Below are 19,771 nucleotides of genomic sequence, written 5' to 3' on the forward strand. Positions count from 1 at the left end.
CACACCCCTCTCTTGTTGCTCCTCTTGGTTCTTCCCAATGGTCTTGTTATTGCCTATTCAGCAGCTTTTACACCATCTGGCTTGGGTTCTTCTTTCCAGTGATCTTAGTGCACTTCCTGAGCTCCTCTAATATTTGCAGCATGGTGGGGTTTTCAACACTAGTGCCAAGTTCACAAAATTATTAAAGGCGCCAGGGTCATATGACCCAGTTTTGAATGTCAATGTGAAAGAATTGCACATAGAATGGGATGTGGGTGTCCTATCTACTCGTGAAAGATGTGCAATGTCATCCATGGTATGGCTGGGTGATGTAGTTAATTGCATTGCAAAGCAACGTTTCATATTTCAGTTCAGACTCTGCTCCCTCTGCTCATAGGCAGACCTCTATTTTTGTCCCTAAAACTCGCACACTGCCCTCTTTACTACCTGTGCATCCTGCATAGTCACTGCCATTTCTGCTTCTGGCCCTTCTCCTTGCACACTGCCCATCTGCACGCTTGCCTCTGCACACAAATACACACTGGCCCCTCTGACCCTGTCCTCTATGCTCACACTATGCCCCTCTACACCCTATCCACCCTATCCCCTCTGCTCACACTGCCCTTGTTCCTCTTGTACTCCTTGCCACTTCTGCATATAGTACCATATGTGCTCCCTATGCCTTTTCACACACGTTGCTTCCTCCGCACCCTGCTTTCTTTGTATGAACAATGTCCTCCCTGGCCCTTCTTCTGAAAGAGTGCTTTTCCCTCTCCCTGCCCCTTCCATACAAACACGGGCCCGTCTGCACCCTGCCTCCTCTTTGTTTCGCATAAATTCACAGGTCAATCACACCCTGGCTAGCCCACTCCCTCCTTCGTCCTTTGTGAGTAGATTTACTCATACAAAAATCACTTTGCAAATGCAAAACCAAATGTTGTGAATTTAAAAAGTGGTTATGCGGTCATGAAAAAAGGTTGTGTGAGTTTGTAAGCCAATCTTTTGACTCCCAACGCAAGCACCTGATGACAATTGGACTCGCGGTGTTTGATATACATGGAGCAATCTCTTATGTCTTTTGTTAGCACTGGGGCGATGCAAGCATATTTGGTATAATGATTCACACGCAGCACTGAATTTTATACAATAAGGTCAAAGAATGAATAGGGATGCAGAGGGCGGATAATTGCCTATTTATTACTGTCTGGGAGTGCTCTAAAAGCAAACTACTAATATTAACTGTAGCACTGAAAATCCTTCTAACATTCTTACCCAGGCTTCCTCGCCCCTTTTATCAAAAGGCGGAAGGGGCACTCATTGAAATATACCAAAGACAATCTTCTTAGTCCAAATAGTTCACTTCTTTATTTCTGTAATTATACCATGCAAATCACACAGCCAACACGTTTCGTTCCTTGACGGAACTTCGTCAGGGCATGAAACCAACCGCATCCAATGAAACAGTAAGGAAATCAATCGAATGGGAGTCACGGGTAATTACCAACTGCTCCAATTTACGAAGAGATAAATTTAAACTTGCCACAACATAGATCCAATAACGCGTACAAAATATATGAAGAGGCATATATAACCAGCCTCTTGCGGAGTAGTATATCCCAGGATAATTATGAATCAATAGAAATTATACACTTTATTCCGCTCCTGCGTGGTAATTAAGGCTGACGGAATGTTATATCCAAGACTACATTTGAAACGGAGCAGAGAAAGAGTTTGTTTTCGGCTCCAGTGTGGCAATGTCGGCTTAGTCCAATACAGAGTCCCCCGGCATGGTAAGCCAATCTTTTGACTCCCAACGCAAACACCTGATGATAATTGGACTTGCAGTGTTTGATATACATGGAGCAATCTCTTATGTCTTTTGTTAGCACTGGGGCGATGCAAGCATTTTTGGTATAATGATTCACACGCAGCACTGAATTTTATACAATAAGGTCAAAGAATGAATAGGGATGCAGAGGGCGGATAATTGCCTATTTATTACTGTCGGGGAGTGCTCTAACAGCAAACTACTAATATTAACTGTAGCACTAAAAATCCTTTTAACATTCTTACCCAGGCTTCCTCGCCCCTTTGCCTTGACCATTTCCTGTCAAAAGCTATCCCAGCCTTTTGACCTTATTTGGTCAAAAGATGAACACATGACTGGGTACTGTTGTTTTGAACTTCACCTTTGCTACTAGCCTAAACACGAACCCCAGCGTGATGCAGCCTGGAGCTAAATTGTGTTAATTCCTTTATACCAGTGTTAAAAGTGTGAATGTCGGTTGTGGAAATGTTCTAAAATTAATTATCAACATTTCCTGAAACATCTGTTCACATAATCCTTTTTGACTCAAAGATGCTAAGTTCCCTTCACAGCTCATCATCTGCAATTCGAGAAGGATTTCCACAACCTGATTCGAAAGGGGTTTCTTGTGATCATTTTTCCTACAGTTCATTCTCTAGCCCACTCTCAGATAATTAATGCAAAGTTGCCCTATAAGATAAAAAGCTCGTGTAGTTGCTGAAAAATGTCACATATCCAAACATTTTGTAACAAGGGCTTTTCTTGGCCAACTCATATTGCATTACAAATGCTATAGGTGTCACATTTGCAAATGTTATAGCTATTGGCATTGTCATACACAATGCCAATAACTCAAACTTTAATGCTGCAAGACCCATTGCATTGCAAATGCTTGTTAATCTTATCTGGGGAACCTGTACCAATGAAGAGACATTTATTTTGAGTTTACCTTTGTGGTAATTTGGCAATTCTGGATCCTTTTGCCTATCCAGTCATAGTTTATTAAGACCTCCCGCCATATGAACGTTGAGGCTATCCAGGCAGTACTATCTAACCAAGATGGGGTAAGATGAAGCATGTCATAAAAGAGTGGATGAGGTTTCCTTATCCAGAAATTCTGTGTTCGATCTGTTAGCCTTAGGCTGGTCCCTCGCCAATCTTTTTGCCTCCACGTTTTGCTGAACCTTAGTTGGCCTTAGGACTCTGAGCACTTTACTACTGCTAATCAGTACTAAAGTGCAAGTGCTTCTTTCCTAAACGTGTGTAATTAATTGGGGTGTACCTGACTGACATTGAATGCATTTCTAAATCCTTTTTAAGGTGGTATACCATACACTGAGGGCCTGTAAGTTAAATGCAACTAGTGGGCTGCAGCAGTGATTGTGCCACCCTCAGAAGTAGCCTTTCAAATAGGTCTCAGGCCTGCCACTCCAGTGCCTGTGTGTGCAGTTTGCTGCCACTTTGACTTGGCATTTAAAACTACTTGCAAAGCATTAAACTCCCTTTTGTTTACATATAAGTCACCCCTAAGGTAGACACTAGGTTTCCCCAAGGGCAGGGTGCTATGTAAGTAAAAGGTAAGACGTAATTTTATGTTTTGCATGTTCAGGTAGTAACTTAGGTTTAATTCACTTTTATGCAGCAATTCCTGATCAGAGAGGAGTAGCATTTTCATGTTTCATATGTTTGGAATGTATTTGATAAATCCCATTTAATAGTGAATTGAATTTAACATTACTATTTAAGAAATGGCACTTTTAGAAAGTGGACATTCCTCTGCATTTACTATTACATGTGCCTGACATTTTGTCTCCAATACATGTCTGAGGTGGGTGACAGCTATACTTTGTGCATTCCATCTAGCCGGCCACAACACAGGAAGGATAGGTGTGTCGTCGGAGCACACATCTACATGCATCTGCAGTGTGTCGTCTAAGTACCCATCTTCATACATTTACATTCTGATGTTCTTGCCATAGCAGGATGGAAGAGAGCGACTACCACCTCACTTGAATAGGTGCTGTCCTATCCCCACACAAAGGACTGTTCTTGCTATATTAAAAGCTATATTAAAAGCAATAAATCTTGCTGAAAATGATGTTTACCAAGATGTGATAGACCTTATTTGTACCATGCCCATGTTCTGATACCGGGTTTAGTTTTAAAGTACATAGTTGGCACAAAAATTAAAAATCATAGATAGCACAAGAATTCAACCCTTTCATTCAACCCATGTGGTTTCAGGGTGTTCAAATGATAAATCCAATAGTTTTCTCGTCTTAGCAATGAGTTCTTGTTGTCCAACCCTTCTGTTTTATCCACTGTTTCCAAAAGGCACGCTTTTAGTTGGCTGATGTGGTGTTGAGCTTCTATGAATTGCGTGGCTATGGTAGACTTCATGACTCTAGTCCTGATGTTGCTTTTGTGTTCATTGAGTCTCGTTTTAAGTTTGCGTTCAGTTTGACCAACATATGCCTTGCCACATGGGCATTTTAACATGTAAACCGTGTTCATTGTATTGCATGTGGAAGTGGCCCAGATACGACCCGGCTGTGGAGTAAAAAATACTGAGATACCAGACTCTCTGTGCCCAGTCCAGAGCCACAAGGATGACTTAGGCCTGGTCGTTCTTGATCTTCTTGAGAACTCTGGGTAGGAGTGGTATAGGCAGAAAATCATACAGGAGGCCTGAGCTCCACTCGAGACAAAAAGTTCCTCCAAGAGAGTGCCGCCTTGGAAACTCTAGAATGCAAAACTGCTTACATTGCGGATTCTCGGCAGAAGTGAACAGATCTACCCTAAATATCCTGAACTCGTCACTCAGGAGGAAGAGCCCAAAACTGCAATATGAACAGAACGGCTCCAATGAAAGGGACCGTCTGAAAGGGAGTCAGGTGTTACTACGGCAAGTTGATAGTGGCAGAGGCCATACCGAGCAACCCAAAAGGGGCAGAGGGAAACAGCCACAGCATTGGCCCAACTCTCCAGGAGAACGCTACACATGCTGACAACACTACCAATGGTAACGACCTCCCCTGGCAACAACACTATGACCGTTACCACTACTAATACTGAGCTCATGCCTGACAACACACTGCCCATCTTTAATTTGACCAATTATCATCTTTCCCCTAATGAGCTTTCTATACTTAATAAAGGCCTTTCCTTTGTACCGACTGCCCCTCCCAACGTCCTCGACCTCAAGACAGAACTCCTAAGATTCTTTAGGAAAATAAGATTGCATAGTTTCTTTCTCCTCAATCCACCTACACTCATGAATACTAACACTCCGTTTCGCCCACCTTCCTCTTTCTCACCCTCAGGAAGCATGGTCCCTGGGGCGATCCTGACTTTCGAATAAAACTAGTATTAAAAGATCTATCTGAAACAGAAATTCAAAAAATGTTCATTCCATATAACATCTCAATTGCAGAGAAGAAAGCATTATCCGATCTTAAATCGAGTAGCTGCATAGTTATCAAGCCAGCAGACAGAGGCGGGGGATTGTGTTACAGGAAAAAGACAAATACAAGACTGAGATTCTACGACGACTCAGCAACACAGCACACTACTGTAGGCTACCTACTAACCAGACGAAAGAAATACCAATCCTCTATGTGGATAACCTGGAATCCAAACGCATTTTGACAACTCTGAACCCCTTCCACAGAGCCCGATCTAACGTTCAGAGTACAAACTAAGAAAGTGGCAGGGATCTGCTATGGTCTGTTACGCTCTGTCCGGAAGGTGTTGCCTCTTCTGCCCTTTAGCTCTAGGAAACTTTTGATCCAGGGGCTAATACTGTCCAGGCTGGATTATAGCAACGCCTTGCTGCTCGGTGCCCCTGAATCAGCCATTAACTCCCTTCAGCGAGTACAAAATGCGGCGGCCAGAGTACTGACCGGCACGGCGAAAAGAACCTCAGCCAAACCCGCTCTTAGAGCTCTCCATTGGCTCCCCATCCGTGAGAGAATTAAATTCAAGGCCCTCTCCATCGCCTTCAAGTCTCTCCAGGGAATGGGTCCCCCTATTCTCAGGGACCTTATATGCCCCTATAAATCCATCCGTGCCCTCCGCTCCGATGGGAGCAATTTATTGATCATCCCCAGAGTGAGGAGAACACGCTCAGGAGGGCGGAGGTTCTCTGTGAATGTGGCCAAGACCTGGAATGGTCTTCCTGCTGCCCTCCGCTTGGAACCCTGTCTCCAGAAGTTTCGGAAATCTCTAAAGACATTCCTTTTTCCAAGAGGAGGTTGAGTCCGCTGTTTGAGGTCATGGAAGCTTATGGTGTGTACTAGCGCTGGGACGCTCTTGGGCAGCCATGCGCTTAAGAAATCTATTTTCATTTCATTTCATTTCATATCTTTCTGATATGGCAGGAATCCCATGATCTATTACTACAGTTTCTCCATTGACTCAATAATAATTGCAGTGGCCTTACATTTACCCTATCTGTAAATAAAGAAACCATTCCATTCCTTGATCTAAACATTCAACACCAAGACAGTAAACTGTTCACTAGCCTATTCAGGAAGCCAACAGAACGTAACACCTTGTTGAGCTATAAAAGCCACCATGCCGGGCACTGCGCGATTCACTTCCCTACTCCGAGTTCCTCCGTACACGGAGAAACGGTTACCTTAAAGAGGACTACTTTAAGGAGGCCCAGACTTTGAGTAACAAACTATACACTCGAGGGTAACCCGCAAACTAATCCGTAGCTCTTTAAAAAGGACATGGTACTGCCCTAGGGACGTACTTTTGGAGCCACAGGAAAAAAAAGACACAGAACCGTCTGGTATGTGTCACAACTTTTTCCCCTGCTTCCAATGCAATCAAGAAAAGTATAAAAAACATTGGGGCACGATTAACGCAGGAGCCTTGAAACTGGAGCGTCCACTATTTGCTTTCAAAAAAATCTAAAAACATAAAAGACCACTTGGTACGTGCCGCATTGCCCACCCCAGATGTAAAAGGCACCATAAACGAACTGTGGGGGCTTCCACGTTTAACGTGTCATGTGAAATGTGTGTTAGACGGACCGGGAAGGTCGGCCGAGATTACGGGGAGAGGTCTCCGGGGAGAGCCGCCTCCAACGACTGCACAGACAAGTAACTTCCCCCCCACAGACGGACACCACACAAGACTGAAGGTTAACGAGACTTTATATGCAATTCTTAGGTTACGATGGTATGATACAAGGAGGTCTGGACTCAGGGGTCCCCTCGATTCAAGTCTTTGGCTGAGGAAAGGGGTAGCGGGACAGTCTTAATTACCAATGAGTACGAAGTAGCTCTTAATCCTCGAGCTCGGCGTTGAGATGATCGGGCCGTGGAGGAGCCAAGCAGGTCCCGAGTGAAAGGTGACGGTTACAACGGTCCGCGGCCACGCCAGCAGGTCCCGACGACGATGAAGACTGTAGGTTACGACGGCTGTGGCAGCGCCAACAGGCAGGATGATGGTGCACAGGACAGAGCTACGGCAGCGCCAGTAGTCCGTCCAGGATGAGTTCCTCTTTACGTCTCTCGACTCCAAGATACAACTGCCTTCCTGCTCTGGAGCTGCCCCAGTTATAGGGCTGGCGTGCTTTGATGTCCGGACCCTCGCACTTGGAGGTCGGGAGGTCCGGGATGAGGGAGCCCAGACACCCAGCAGGGGGTGGAGCCAGCGCCCGGGGAGGGGATGGGCGAGCGGCACTTGGCGGGGGAGAGCCATCGGCACCTCTTTCTCCCATTGACTTGCCAAGTAGCCCGCTCACCTCCTGGGTGGAGGGTGGTGCCGGAATGTCTGAGGCCGGGCTAGGCCCAGGGTTGAGGTCGATCGGGGGCCAGGCGTCCTCGTGATGAAGTGTCCAAGATGGCGGCCCAGGCTGGGCGCGTGGGCCGGCAGTGGATCGGGCCCACGAGGTCGATCTGTTTGAAGGCAGGGGTCCCTGAGGGGACGGAGGACGTGCAATGGGGGTGTGTGGTACTTGCGTGACCGGGCTCGGGCCTGGTCGAGCCGGGGGAGAGCGGCCCTTCATGTGGCCTGTCCAACATGCGTCCCCCCCAGCTGAAGGCGGGGAGAGCTACCCATCCTCTTGGGGACTCTCCTCGTCGAGGCGGAAAAACCGGGACAGGCCATCCGCGTTGGCGTGATCTGGCCCGGGCCGGTGTTCGACTGTGAAGTCCATACCTTGCAGGGAGATGGACCAGCGTAGCAACTTTGGGTTTTCCCCCCGCATATGCATCAGCCACTGCAGGGGTCGGTGGTCGGTCTGCACCCGAAAGTGGGTGCCAAAAAGGTAGGGCCGGAGCTTCTTGAGGGCCCATACCACCGCGAAGGCTTCCCTCTCTATGGTGCTCCAGCGTTGCTCCCGTGGTAGGAGTCTCCGGCTGATGAAGGCCACCGGTTGATCGAGGCCTTCGGTGTTCACTTGAGACAGGACCGCCCCAATGCCCTGGTCGGAGGCGTCCGTCTGGACGATGAACTCCCGGCTGTAGTCGGGGGCCTGGAGCACAGGGGCGGAACACATGGCGGCCTTCAACTGTTCGAATGCCGTTTGACACTCTGAGGTCCAGTTCACTTTCTTGGGCTGATTCTTTGACGTGAGTTCTGTGAGAGGCCCCACTATGGTACCATAGTCTTTCACAAACCTTCGGTAATAGCCCGTGAGGCCCAGGAAGGCTCGTACCTCGGTTTGGGTGATAGGGGGCTGCCAGTTCTGGATGGCGGCAATTTTCAGCTGTAGAGGGGCCACTAGGCCGCTTCCCACCTGGTGTCCGAGGTAGGTCACAGACCCTTGTCCAATTTGACACTTGCTGGCCTTGATCGTGAGGCCAGCTCGCTGAAGGGCTTGCAGCACTGCTCGGAGGTGGTGAAGGTGCTCGGTCCAATGGTGGCTGTACACAGCGATGTCGTCGAGGTAGGCGGCGCTGAACCCTTCGAGCCCCGCCAGGACCTGATTGACGAGCCGTTGGAAAGTCGCTGGGGCATTCTTCATGCCGAAGGGCATGACCGTAAAATGGTAGTGGCCATCGGGGGTGGAGAAGGCAGAACGTTCTTGTGCTCGGGGGGTGAGGCCGATCTGCCAATAACCTGCTGTCAGGTCGAAGATGCTGAGGAAGCGGGCAGCTCCCATTCGGTCGACCAGTTCATCTGCCCGGGGGATGGGGTGTGCGTCTGTTTTGGTGACTTCATTCAGGCCCCGGTAGTCGACGCAGAACCGGAGTTCTGGTGTGGCTCCGGGGGCGGCTGCTTTGGGGACCAGTACGACCGGGCTGGCCCATGGACTGTCTGAGGGCTCGATGACCCCGAGCGTGAGCATTTTGGCCACTTCCGCCTGGATGCAGGCCCGTACCCGATCAGGTACGCGGTAGGCCCGGTGGCGGATAGGAGAGCTGTCGCCGGTGTCCACATCGTGCACACACCAGGAAGTGACACCTGGGGTGAGGGAGAACAGACCGGCGAACTGTGACAGGAGGGCTTGGCACTCTTGGCGTTGTTCTCTGGTGAGGGTCTCCGAGAGTCGGACCCCATCCACGGAGCCGTCCTGCTCCTGGGTCCGCAGGAGGTCAGGGAGAGGCTCGGAGTCGTCTTCAACCCCATTGTCTGTGGCCATCAGTAGGCTGAGTTCTGTTCGTGCAAAGTGGGGTTTCAGTCTGTTGGTGTGGAGAACTCGGAGTGGGTTCCGGGAGGACTCCATATCGATCAGATAGGTGGCAGGGCCCTTGCGCTCGATTACCTTGAAGGGCCCCGTCCATTTGTCTTGGAGAGCGCATGGCTCCGTGGGGGACATTACCCATACCTGTTGTCCCGGTTCGAATTCAATGGATGAGGCGTTCTGGTCATACCATTTTTTCATGTCCTCTTGACTGGCCTCTAGGTTGGCTTTTGCTAGGTCTCTGAACCGCCGGGACTGGTTGCGGAGGGTGAGGAGGTACCGGAAGACATCTGGAGGGTTCTTGGCCGGAGGCATCTCCCAGCCTTCCTTGATCAGGCTGAGCGGCCCCCGCACTGGGTGCCCGTATAGCAGTTCAAATGGGCTGAAGCCTAGGGATTTCTGTGGGACCTCTCGGTAGGCGAAGAGGAGGCACGGTAGCAGCACATCCCACTGGCGACGGAGGGGCTCTTCCAATCCCCCGATCATCCCTTTTAGCGTGCGGTTGAACCGCTCAACAAGTCCGTTCCCTTGGGGGTGATAGGGGGTCGTGAATCGGTAGGTGACCCCACACTGTTGCCAGAGGGATTTCATGTATTTAGAGATAAAGTTCGTGCCTCTGTCGCTGACGACTTCTCGGGGGAACCCTACACGGGAGAAGATCCCCATCAGGGCCCGGCCGACCACTGGGGCTGTCACGGTCCGGAGAGGAACAGCCTCAGGGTAGCGGGTGGCGTGGTCCACTAGCACCAGGATGAAGCGATGGCCTTGTTTTGTACGCGGGTCCAGGGGTCCCACAATGTCTATTCCGACCCTCTCAAATGGGGTCGTGACTACTGGAAAAGGTTGCAAGGGGGCCTTTAGTTTGCGGCCGCTCTTCCCACTGGCTTGGCACGTGGGGCAGGATCGGCAATGCTGGTGCACATCGTTTCTCATTTTGGGCCAGAAGAAGTGGGTCACTAGGCGACTGTAGGTCTTATCTTGTCCCAGGTGCCCTGCCAGGGGGACATCGTGGGCCAGGTTTAGCAGAAAGTCTCTAAAGCGGAGGGGCACTACTAGTACTCGGTTGGCCCCCAGCTCGGCGATTCTTTGCTCGCTGTACAACAGATCACTGTCCCAGTAGACCCAATGAGTTCCGGAGGTATCCCCTGCGCTTTGGGCGAGCGCTTGTTGGCGAAGTCCCTCTAGGGAGGGACAGGTCTTCTGTTCCTGGCGAAATTGTTCTTGGGTGGGCCCCCCCTCTTGGGCCCACTGGTCAAGGTTAGCGAGGTCGGAAGGTTGAGCAGGTTCGAGGGGGGTGTCATGGTCGGAGGTCTCGGCTGGGGCGACCGGAGGCGGTGGCGCCGGCCATTCTGGTTCTTCCGGGTGATGGTTGGCACGGGCGGCCATGGACCGGGTGGTGACGCACGCCCAGTCCGGGACGCCTAACATCCCCAAGTGTTCTTTTCGCTCCACGGCTGCCCACGGGGAGCTCTCTAGGTCATTTCCGAGGAGGCAGTCCACGGGGGCGTCGTCTCGGACCGTCACCTTCAACATGCCGGAGACCCCTCCCCATTCAAAGGGGACGCAGGCCATCCGACACAGACTTTCCGAGTTGTCGGCTGATCGCACAGGGCAGAGAATGTTCGGTAGATATTGTTCTGGGGTCACCAGGTGACAGCGGACGGCTGTCACACTGGCCCCGGTGTCCCGAAGGGCTTCGGCCCGTTGTCCATTGATGCTCACCCATTGGCTGTACTTCTGGGTGTTAGCGGGTAGGGGGACCCGCGGGACCATGTCTCTTCCCCCTAAGCACGCGAGAGTCATGGCGGCTGGTTCCCACTCCTGATACTCTTGCTCGCCTGTTTCTTGTTCCTCGGAGATCTGTTCTTCCCCTAGTGCCGCGGCGGCCACTTGGCGGGGTTTCGGACTCTGATACTGCGGGCAGCTTGGGTCGTTTGCATAGTGGCCGACTCGTTGGCATCGGTGGCACGTGACATTGGCTCTGTACCCCGGTCGCGCCGGGGTGCTGCCCCGGTTGGCCGGGGGGGTGGTGCTGGTAGCGGGGGCGGCCGGAGCGTTGTCTCTTCCTCGTCCTTGGCCCCCTCCTCCTCCTCTGGGTCGGTAGTGACCATTGTTGTTCCTGCTCTGCTCGTAGGACCCATTCCGGCCCACTCTGGTGATCTCCCACCGGTCAGCTTCGGCTGCGAGCTGCCGGGGATCGGTTAACTTGCTGTCGAGGAGGTGTTGGCGTAGTTCAATGAAGCAATTGTTGGACAGATGCTCCCATACCATCAGATTGAACAGCTGCTCGTAGGTCGTAACGTTGTTTCCTTTGATCCAGCCTTCGAAAGCTCGGCTAAAGTACGTGACATAGTCCACCCAAGTTGTACCCGGGATGCGTGTGCAGTCTCGGAACCTCTGACGGTACATCTCGGGCGTGAGGCCATAGCGGGTGAGGAGGGCCGCTTTCATATGGTCGTAGGAGGTCATCTGGTGGTCTGGGAGCTGTAACAGGGTATCGCGGCCCTCATTGAGGAATCTGCCCCATAGGCCGGCTCCCCAATCGTTTCTATCGATCCGGTGCGCAGTCATAGCGATTTCATAGGCCTTAAACCATTGCTGGATGTCGTCTTCTCGGAAATATTCTCGGACCACATCCTTGGGGATGTGTACCTTTTTCTCCGTGGTCCCTGGGGTGTGTGGTCTCTCGGGTACCCCTAACTCTTTATTCTGTTTGCGCAGGTTGATCTCGGCTAGGTTCCGTTCGTGCTCGTACGCCAGTTTCTTTTCCTCGAGCTCCCTTTGTCTCTGTTTCTCCTCTCTTTCTTCTCGGAGACGTAGGTGCTCTAAGTTGATTTTTTGTTCGGCCAATTTGAGTTCTACGTCCATCTTGAGTCGGGCCATTTCTAGCTCGTGTAGTCGGGTTTTTTCTCTTTCTTGGATTTCGTCTTGCGAGAGACCGGTTCTTTGCCCTTCAGGGGCCGTGCTGGTTTTGTTCGCGGTGCTTTGCTCAGGGACTTCGCCATCCCTGGTCTCTGCCCAAGATTCTAGGGCATGCTTAAAATCGTCCTTGGTGCTTAGTCCGGTGGTAGCGATACCTAGTTCGATGCAGAACTGCTTTAGTTCACGATGACTGTATTCCTCTAGTTTTTCCCTTTGGAACTTCTCAGTTGATCCGCTTTCTTTAGTTGTCATTGTGGTTCGTTGTGGGGTGAGCTACTCTCTGTACGTTATGCGGTGATTCGGATCCCGTCGCTGGCCACCAATGTTAGACGGACCGGGAAGGTCGGCCGAGATTACGGGGAGAGGTCTCCGGGGAGAGCCGCCTCCAACGACTGCACAGACAAGTAACTTCCCCCCCACAGACGGACACCACACAAGACTGAAGGTTAACGAGACTTTATATGCAATTCTTAGGTTACGATGGTATGATACAAGGAGGTCTGGACTCAGGGGTCCCCTCGATTCAAGTCTTTGGCTGAGGAAAGGGGTAGCGGGACAGTCTTAATTACCAATGAGTACGAAGTAGCTCTTAATCCTCGAGCTCGGCGTTGAGATGATCGGGCCGTGGAGGAGCCAAGCAGGTCCCGAGTGAAAGGTGACGGTTACAACGGTCCGCGGCCACGCCAGCAGGTCCCGACGACGATGAAGACTGTAGGTTACGACGGCTGTGGCAGCGCCAACAGGCAGGATGATGGTGCACAGGACAGAGCTACGGCAGCGCCAGTAGTCCGTCCAGGATGAGTTCCTCTTTACGTCTCTCGACTCCAAGATACAACTGCCTTCCTGCTCTGGAGCTGCCCCAGTTATAGGGCTGGCGTGCTTTGATGTCCGGACCCTCGCACTTGGAGGTCGGGAGGTCCGGGATGAGGGAGCCCAGACACCCAGCAGGGGGTGGAGCCAGCGCCCGGGGAGGGGATGGGCGAGCGGCACTTGGCGGGGGAGAGCCATCGGCACCTCTTTCTCCCATTGACTTGCCAAGTAGCCCGCTCACCTCCTGGGTGGAGGGTGGTGCCGGAATGTCTGAGGCCGGGCTAGGCCCAGGGTTGAGGTCGATCGGGGGCCAGGCGGCCTCGTGATGAAGTGTCCAAGATGGCGGCCCAGGCTGGGCGCGTGGGCCGGCAGTGGATCGGGCCCACGAGGTCGATCTGTTTGAAGGCAGGGGTCCCTGAGGGGACGGAGGACGTGCAATGGGGGTGTGTGGTACTTGCGTGACCGGGCTCGGGCCTGGTCGAGCCGGGGGAGAGCGGCCCTTCATGTGGCCTGTCCAACAATGTGGCTCATGTATTGCCTGTGACTACCTTGGAAGGGAAAGACTTCACTTTTGAACAAATAAAAATGGAGAGGAAACACTTCACAAATTGTAACAGTATGTATGTTATTTATGCAATTCTCTGCCCATGTAACAAAATTTATGTAGGACAGACGACACAGAAAACAGACGACACAGAAAACACGCATCAAGATCCGCCAATACAGAAGCAGGATTCGTTGTAAAACGCCAATTCGCGCCTCTTGTGGATCACTTCAACGAAAATGGCCATACTGAACTCAATCTAAAATGGACAATTATTGATGCCATAAAAGTCCCACCAAGGGGCGGAGATATCAATCAACTCATGAATAGGGAGGAGCTCAAATGGATACTGAAGGCCAAAAGCATCCACAATGACCTCAACCGTCTTGAAGATTGGACTACTTTATTATGATCTATGTAATCCTTTCTGGATAGTTTCAGTACTACAACGCAACAACAACCTTGTCCCTAATGATATAGGTATCTAAATGATTAATTGTAATGGTTGGATCACTGCATATAGTTATGCTGTTCCCTAACTTCACACCACTTCAAAATGGCCGCCACATTAGCTCACTCCTCTCACTTCACAAGCACTAGACCTAATCATGATCACATGGTTTCTACCACATGACACGTAGAGACTTAATGGTGGTTCACACTACAGCAGAGAACAGTCATCCAGAGCATAGTCTTGATTGCCCGCTTGGATGCCATTCAAGGCCTACTGATTACATACCCCACGGTAAGAATCATCCCATCCACTCCACTCCACTCCGATTTTGCCATTTATGACGAGCCGTTTCACTGCTCAGTCACCGTATTCGCCACACCATTGACTTAACCCTTCACTTCCTTAGACACCTTAATTGGAGCATTAAAAGGCCTCTTCCAATACTGTTCACGCATGCCACCCTACTGGCTTTTTTCGACTAAATAGCCACACTTGATACAAGCATGAGTTACTCGATCACCACATTAGATCACTTTTCTGGAGCAACGAGTCCACCCTTGTAATATAAATTGATCACTAGTCTTTAATTAGGAGATGCTGCCACACAGGCTCTCTCTGGCTTTTTTCACTGATTATACATGCCATTCCTTACTATATGTAATTCATATTTTATTTCTTCTTTATTTCCCCCTTTTCTTTCATTTCATGTTATTTTTTATTTATGTTATGTGGTTTTTAACCCCTTCCCTGCTCATGACGAGCTCAGCTCGTCATGAGGGAGAGTGGAGCTGTGCTTATGACGAGCTGAGCTCGTCATGAACAATGGTAAATCTAGGTTTGCAGCACAGGAGGGGAAAACCTCTAGCAGCCAAGGTGTTAACTCTCATCAGGGCCTGAAGTTTATTTTATTTTATTTATTTTCAAAGTTTTATATAGCGCGAACAAGATCTTCGCAGATATCAGAGCGCTTTACATAGAAGGGTACATGAGGGAACAGTCAAACAAGTAAATCAATAGATCACACAGTGCAGCTAGTACAAATAGGTGACTGCAAAGCCAATCATGTGAGTAATAAGACAACTCATACCAATAAGTAAAGGGGTCAAGCATGTAGTACAGATCGGTGCAGGGTGTTAATAGGGTTCGAGATAGTAGTTCAAGTGTATTTAGCCATGAGGATAGCTTTTACTTCTTTTTTAAAAGAGTGTAGTGGAGGAGATAAGCCTGGTTTCGGGAGGGAGTGAGTTCCAAATCCTAGGCGCCATTCCTGAGAAGGAGCGCTTGTATGTTTTTTCCTTCCGGAATCTTCGAGGTTTCAGCACAAGATTGTTTGTGCCTCTCGTGTTTCTGATTCCCCCAGAGATTGTCAATTTCTGAGCAAGGTAGCCGGGTGAGTTTAGGTGTACCGCCTTGTGTGTCATGCAGGCGATTTTCAGATGTATTCTGGCTTCAAAAGGCAGCCAATTCAGGGATTTCAAGTCAGGGGTAATGTGGGAATGCTTTTTTGACCCAGTGATGAGTGGTTTATAATGTAATGCGACAACAGGCATAAATTAAATGTCCCGAGGATGATCCCTTATCTCTGCACAGGGATCGAAACGCCGTCGACACCATATCCACTATATGTTTTTGACTGTACTAATATAACATGTCACAATAGTGTATTCTTGATTTATCAGTCTGCATGATTAGATTGCACGGAGACCTTTTTCTCCTTGCCCGACATGCTCTCTTTGTATGTCAAACTTGTCTATATGTGGTAGTTGGACACAGGTTGTGTCCCACTTGGAGTTGTATAGATAACTGACTACCTAAACATATGATATATTAAATTATGTCCGGCTGGACAAAGAATATAGAAACCATTTGATCTATATTTATTTTCATGGTTATTTTACGTTGTCTAAGGACCACTGTCTTTAGAAATGCCTTGGAAACTCCAGCATGCAAAACTGCTTACATTGCGCATTCTCGGCAGAAGTTAACAGATCTACCCTAAATATCCTGGATTTGTCACTCAGGAAGAACAGCCCAAAACTGCACCATGTCCAGAACGGCTCCAATGAAAGGGAGCGTCTGAAAGGGAGTAAAGTGTTACTTCGGCAAGTTGATAGTGGACCCCAGCAAGTGCAGAAGGCTCGACATAGTCTGAAGGTGGGAGGCGGCAGCCAGGGACGAGATGGCCCTCAGCAGCCAGTCGCCAAGGTATGGGGGGGCTCCAAGATGAGCTGCAGCTATGGCCATCACCTTGGTGAATGCCTGAGGAGAGCTGGTAAGGCCAAAAGGAAGTCCAGTGAACGGAAACCGTTCGTGGACTACTGTAAACTGCAGATAGCCGCGGTAAGCAGGCAGGAGAGAAATATGAAAATAAGCATTCAGCAAGTCTAGCGCTACCATCCAGGCTCCAGGGCAGGCAAGACTTCCCCAAAACAGCTGTGACCTACTTGCGGAGAACAGACAGATGATCCTCCGTCAGCCAATCATGACATGGTGGCATGGAAGGAGGGGTAGTCTCGGAGGGGAGGGAGTAGCCCCTTCGGACAATCTGCAAAACCCCTGGTCCGATGTTATGGGCTGGCAGTGGGTCAGGTTATGGCGAATCCTGCTGCCAACTGGGTGCCCAAGGTGGTGAAGGGACAAACTAGAAGGGTGGCCACCTGATCCACAAGGTCTGTGGGAACCACGCCCTTGGCCAGGCAGAGACTGTGTGGGAATTGGCATGGCTGGAAGCTTCTTCCGTACCCACAAAAGAGGCAAAAGGCAGACTTAGGCGGATGTGGGGCAGCAAAGAGGCCTAAGGGTCTGGCTGCAGCATTAGTATCCTTAATGCACTCTAGCGCCGAATAAGACTAGTCTCTGAAAAGACTGATGCCCATCGCAGGGCAAAGTCCTTATGTGAAGCCCGGACATCCCCCGAAAACGACAGTTGTCCTCAGCCAGCCATGGCACCAACGGATACTGTCATAGAAACTGCTCTGCCTAGTGAGTTGGTCATGTCAAGTAAGCCCAGAATAGTGAACTTTGCCATGTCTCTCACGTCGGAGACAGCTTGGGCGAGTAAAGTCCGGGCTTTCTCTGACCTGTGGCAGCACTCGCACAACCGTATCCTACAAAGGGTGGGAATAACAGCCGAAAAGGCATGCCTTGTTAAGGACAGCAATGCAGGCCGATGGAAGACAACATCTTCCAAAATGAGTCCAGCTTCTTGGATTCCCTATCCAGGGGAGCGGTAGGGAAAGTGCCTTGGAAGGTGGAGGCTTGGCCCACCAAGCTCTCAGGGGTAGTGTGTTGTGTGGGGAAGTTTGGGTCCCCAGGTGCGGGTCAATGGCAGAGGGCAATCGTCCTATTCACAGGAGCTCCTGTACTGGGTTTGGACCAGGTACTCACAGGACGTCAGTAAAGGCACCATTGAATTGGAGTAAGTGTTTCGACATGGAGACTTCCGGTTGCAGCACCTCGGTCAAGAGATTAGTCTGGAATGCCACCATGGGCATCTGAAGGTCAAGGACCTCAGCCGCCCTCCACACCACCACTGCATAAAAAGCTCCCTCCTCCATAGCCAGGGTAGGGAGAGAAAGCAGACCAGCATCTGGAGGCATATCCAAGCCCCTGGCCTCACCCAAGTCCTCAACCCTTGTCAGCACTCTGTTCTTCCTCATAGGGCTGGTATTCTAAACAGTCCAGTGACCTTTCCCAGTCTTCCCCAAGGCCCAGCCGACAAAGCTCAGGCTTCAATCTAGGAGGAAAGGTTCCTACCGGCATCTGCGCTGGGAGATTTAGCCCCAGCTCTGTGTCGGAGTCGGGGATGACAATGAGGAGGAGCATCGGCATTGGTGCCAGGGAAGGTCAAGATGGCACCACCGAAGTAAATCTTGATCTGGAGTCGGCCGCTGGTGTGGAACCAGGTGGGGCCCCTTTTGAACCCAAGGCACGTTGACTGGGTCGGGCTGCCCAAATATACGGCGCATGGCCTCATAGAACTCTATCAGTTGGGCGGGGGTCACTCTGGCCTTAAAAAATTCATAGAGTTGCAGAGTCGGCCAAGCTGCAGGTTCCGGGAAACGAGGCCTAGGGCACTGAGGCTCCCTCATCAGCCAACAGCCGAGGAGAAGTCGTAGAGTGCTTCAACTTCTTTCTCTCCTTTTTGTGCCTCCTACCCAAGTTCGCCGAGTAATTCGAATGGGACGAGGTGTACTTCAAGCTCCGCAAACGATCCTGGGACTCGACGCTCCATCGGGATCTAGACTTATGCGGATTTGCATGACGGGCTGCTAGCAGCTTTTGAGACCGCTCACTCAAAGCCTTAGGGGTCATGGCCCAGCAATCGGAGAACAACTTGGTGTCATGGTCACGCTCCAGACACCAAAGGCAAACTAGGTGCAGGTCATTCACCGACATTGTTCTTTGACAGCCACAGCAGGGCTTCAAACCAGACTTGTGTAAAGACATCCTGGACATACCAGGATGTAAACCTTAAAAATAGTAAACAAAGCGTAAAAAGGCAGGCAATAATTTGGGATCCCTGGGCTTAGTTTCTGAACAGGAAAAGTCTAAAGTTCCTCAAAAATTACAGCGGAGGAGAGATGAAATTAAGCTTTTTAGCAGTGGATTGTTCACTTGGTGGTAGGCGAGCAAGGATGCGGGCGGAGACTCCATCAATATGATTTTGCCTTTCCCATACATCAGGCTGACCACCCCCCTCTTCGTCCGGAAATGGATTAGTCAGAGTCTCTCTCAGTGTCAGCCTTCAGGGAGTCTTTGAAGTAATTCTTGGCTGCAAGACAGACTGCACAGACGCTCAAGGCAGGATATCTTGGCATCAAAGCTTCGGCTTTCAAGCTTCAGCAGTCTCTGCCACCCAATGTAAATTTTGAGGCAGTGGGATTTCTTTGGTCATGAGTGTCCACGAACACTCAAAGATATGTCTGAACAAGATGGTGGGAAAAAAACAATCCAAAGTTGCGTCTAAGTCCTGGAGCATTGTGGGATTCAGGGGAGTGACCTCAAAACTGAAACCTCTTCTTCGAAGACAAAGGAACTAGCAAAGTCTGCGCCCAGCATTAGATTCCATGAAAGTGTGCACAGCATATGACATACAATAGCACATGCTGCAAACACATATTTGATATGAAGTGTTTATAGTTCATACATGCAGAATCATTCTACCATTTTTGACTATCAGTGAAGCCGAACCCCATTTCCTCTCCTCCTCTTTGTGAGCTGCAGCATCTAGTTCAATTAACAAAACACTTGCAAAGAGATATTTAGGTACAAACTGGTTAGAAAAAAAACTGTAAAGAAAGCTAGAAATATTACACATATTAAGGCTTGCTAAATCGCATGAAGCTAGAAAATAGTCTCTTACCGGACAGTACTAAGGCAATGCCACCACACGCATTAGGAGAGGACATTGATGTGCCATTCATGAGCTGTGTTCCACGTAACGTCCAGTTTGGAACAGAAGCTATAGCCCCACCAGGTGCACTAATGCTTACTCCAAGAGCTCCATCAGTACTAAGAAGAAAAATAACAGATTGGATGCAATTAATAAAATAGGACAATATGAAAAAGAACTCAAATCGGACATAAGCTCCTGGCTAAAACCCCCTTTTT

The 19,771-nt window shown here is 50.0% G+C and overlaps 1 protein-coding gene across 4 annotated transcripts in view; it reads right to left on the minus strand.

Moving 5' to 3' along the window:
• Positions 1 to 19,771, minus strand: part of TPP2 (tripeptidyl peptidase 2) — a 656,253-nt gene that overhangs the window by 369,232 nt on the left and 267,250 nt on the right. For all 4 annotated transcript variants that reach the window (XM_086934242.1, XM_086934243.1, XM_086934239.1 and 1 more), the window contains exon 11: positions 19,524 to 19,672. In XM_086934242.1, the coding sequence (XP_086790368.1) occupies positions 19,524 to 19,672 (149 nt within the window). The remainder of the gene's footprint in view (positions 1 to 19,523; positions 19,673 to 19,771) is intronic.

Source organism: Lissotriton vulgaris, chromosome 8 (genome assembly GCF_964263255.1).
Source record: "Lissotriton vulgaris chromosome 8, aLisVul1.2, whole genome shotgun sequence".
Taxonomy (NCBI): domain Eukaryota; kingdom Metazoa; phylum Chordata; class Amphibia; order Caudata; family Salamandridae; genus Lissotriton; species Lissotriton vulgaris.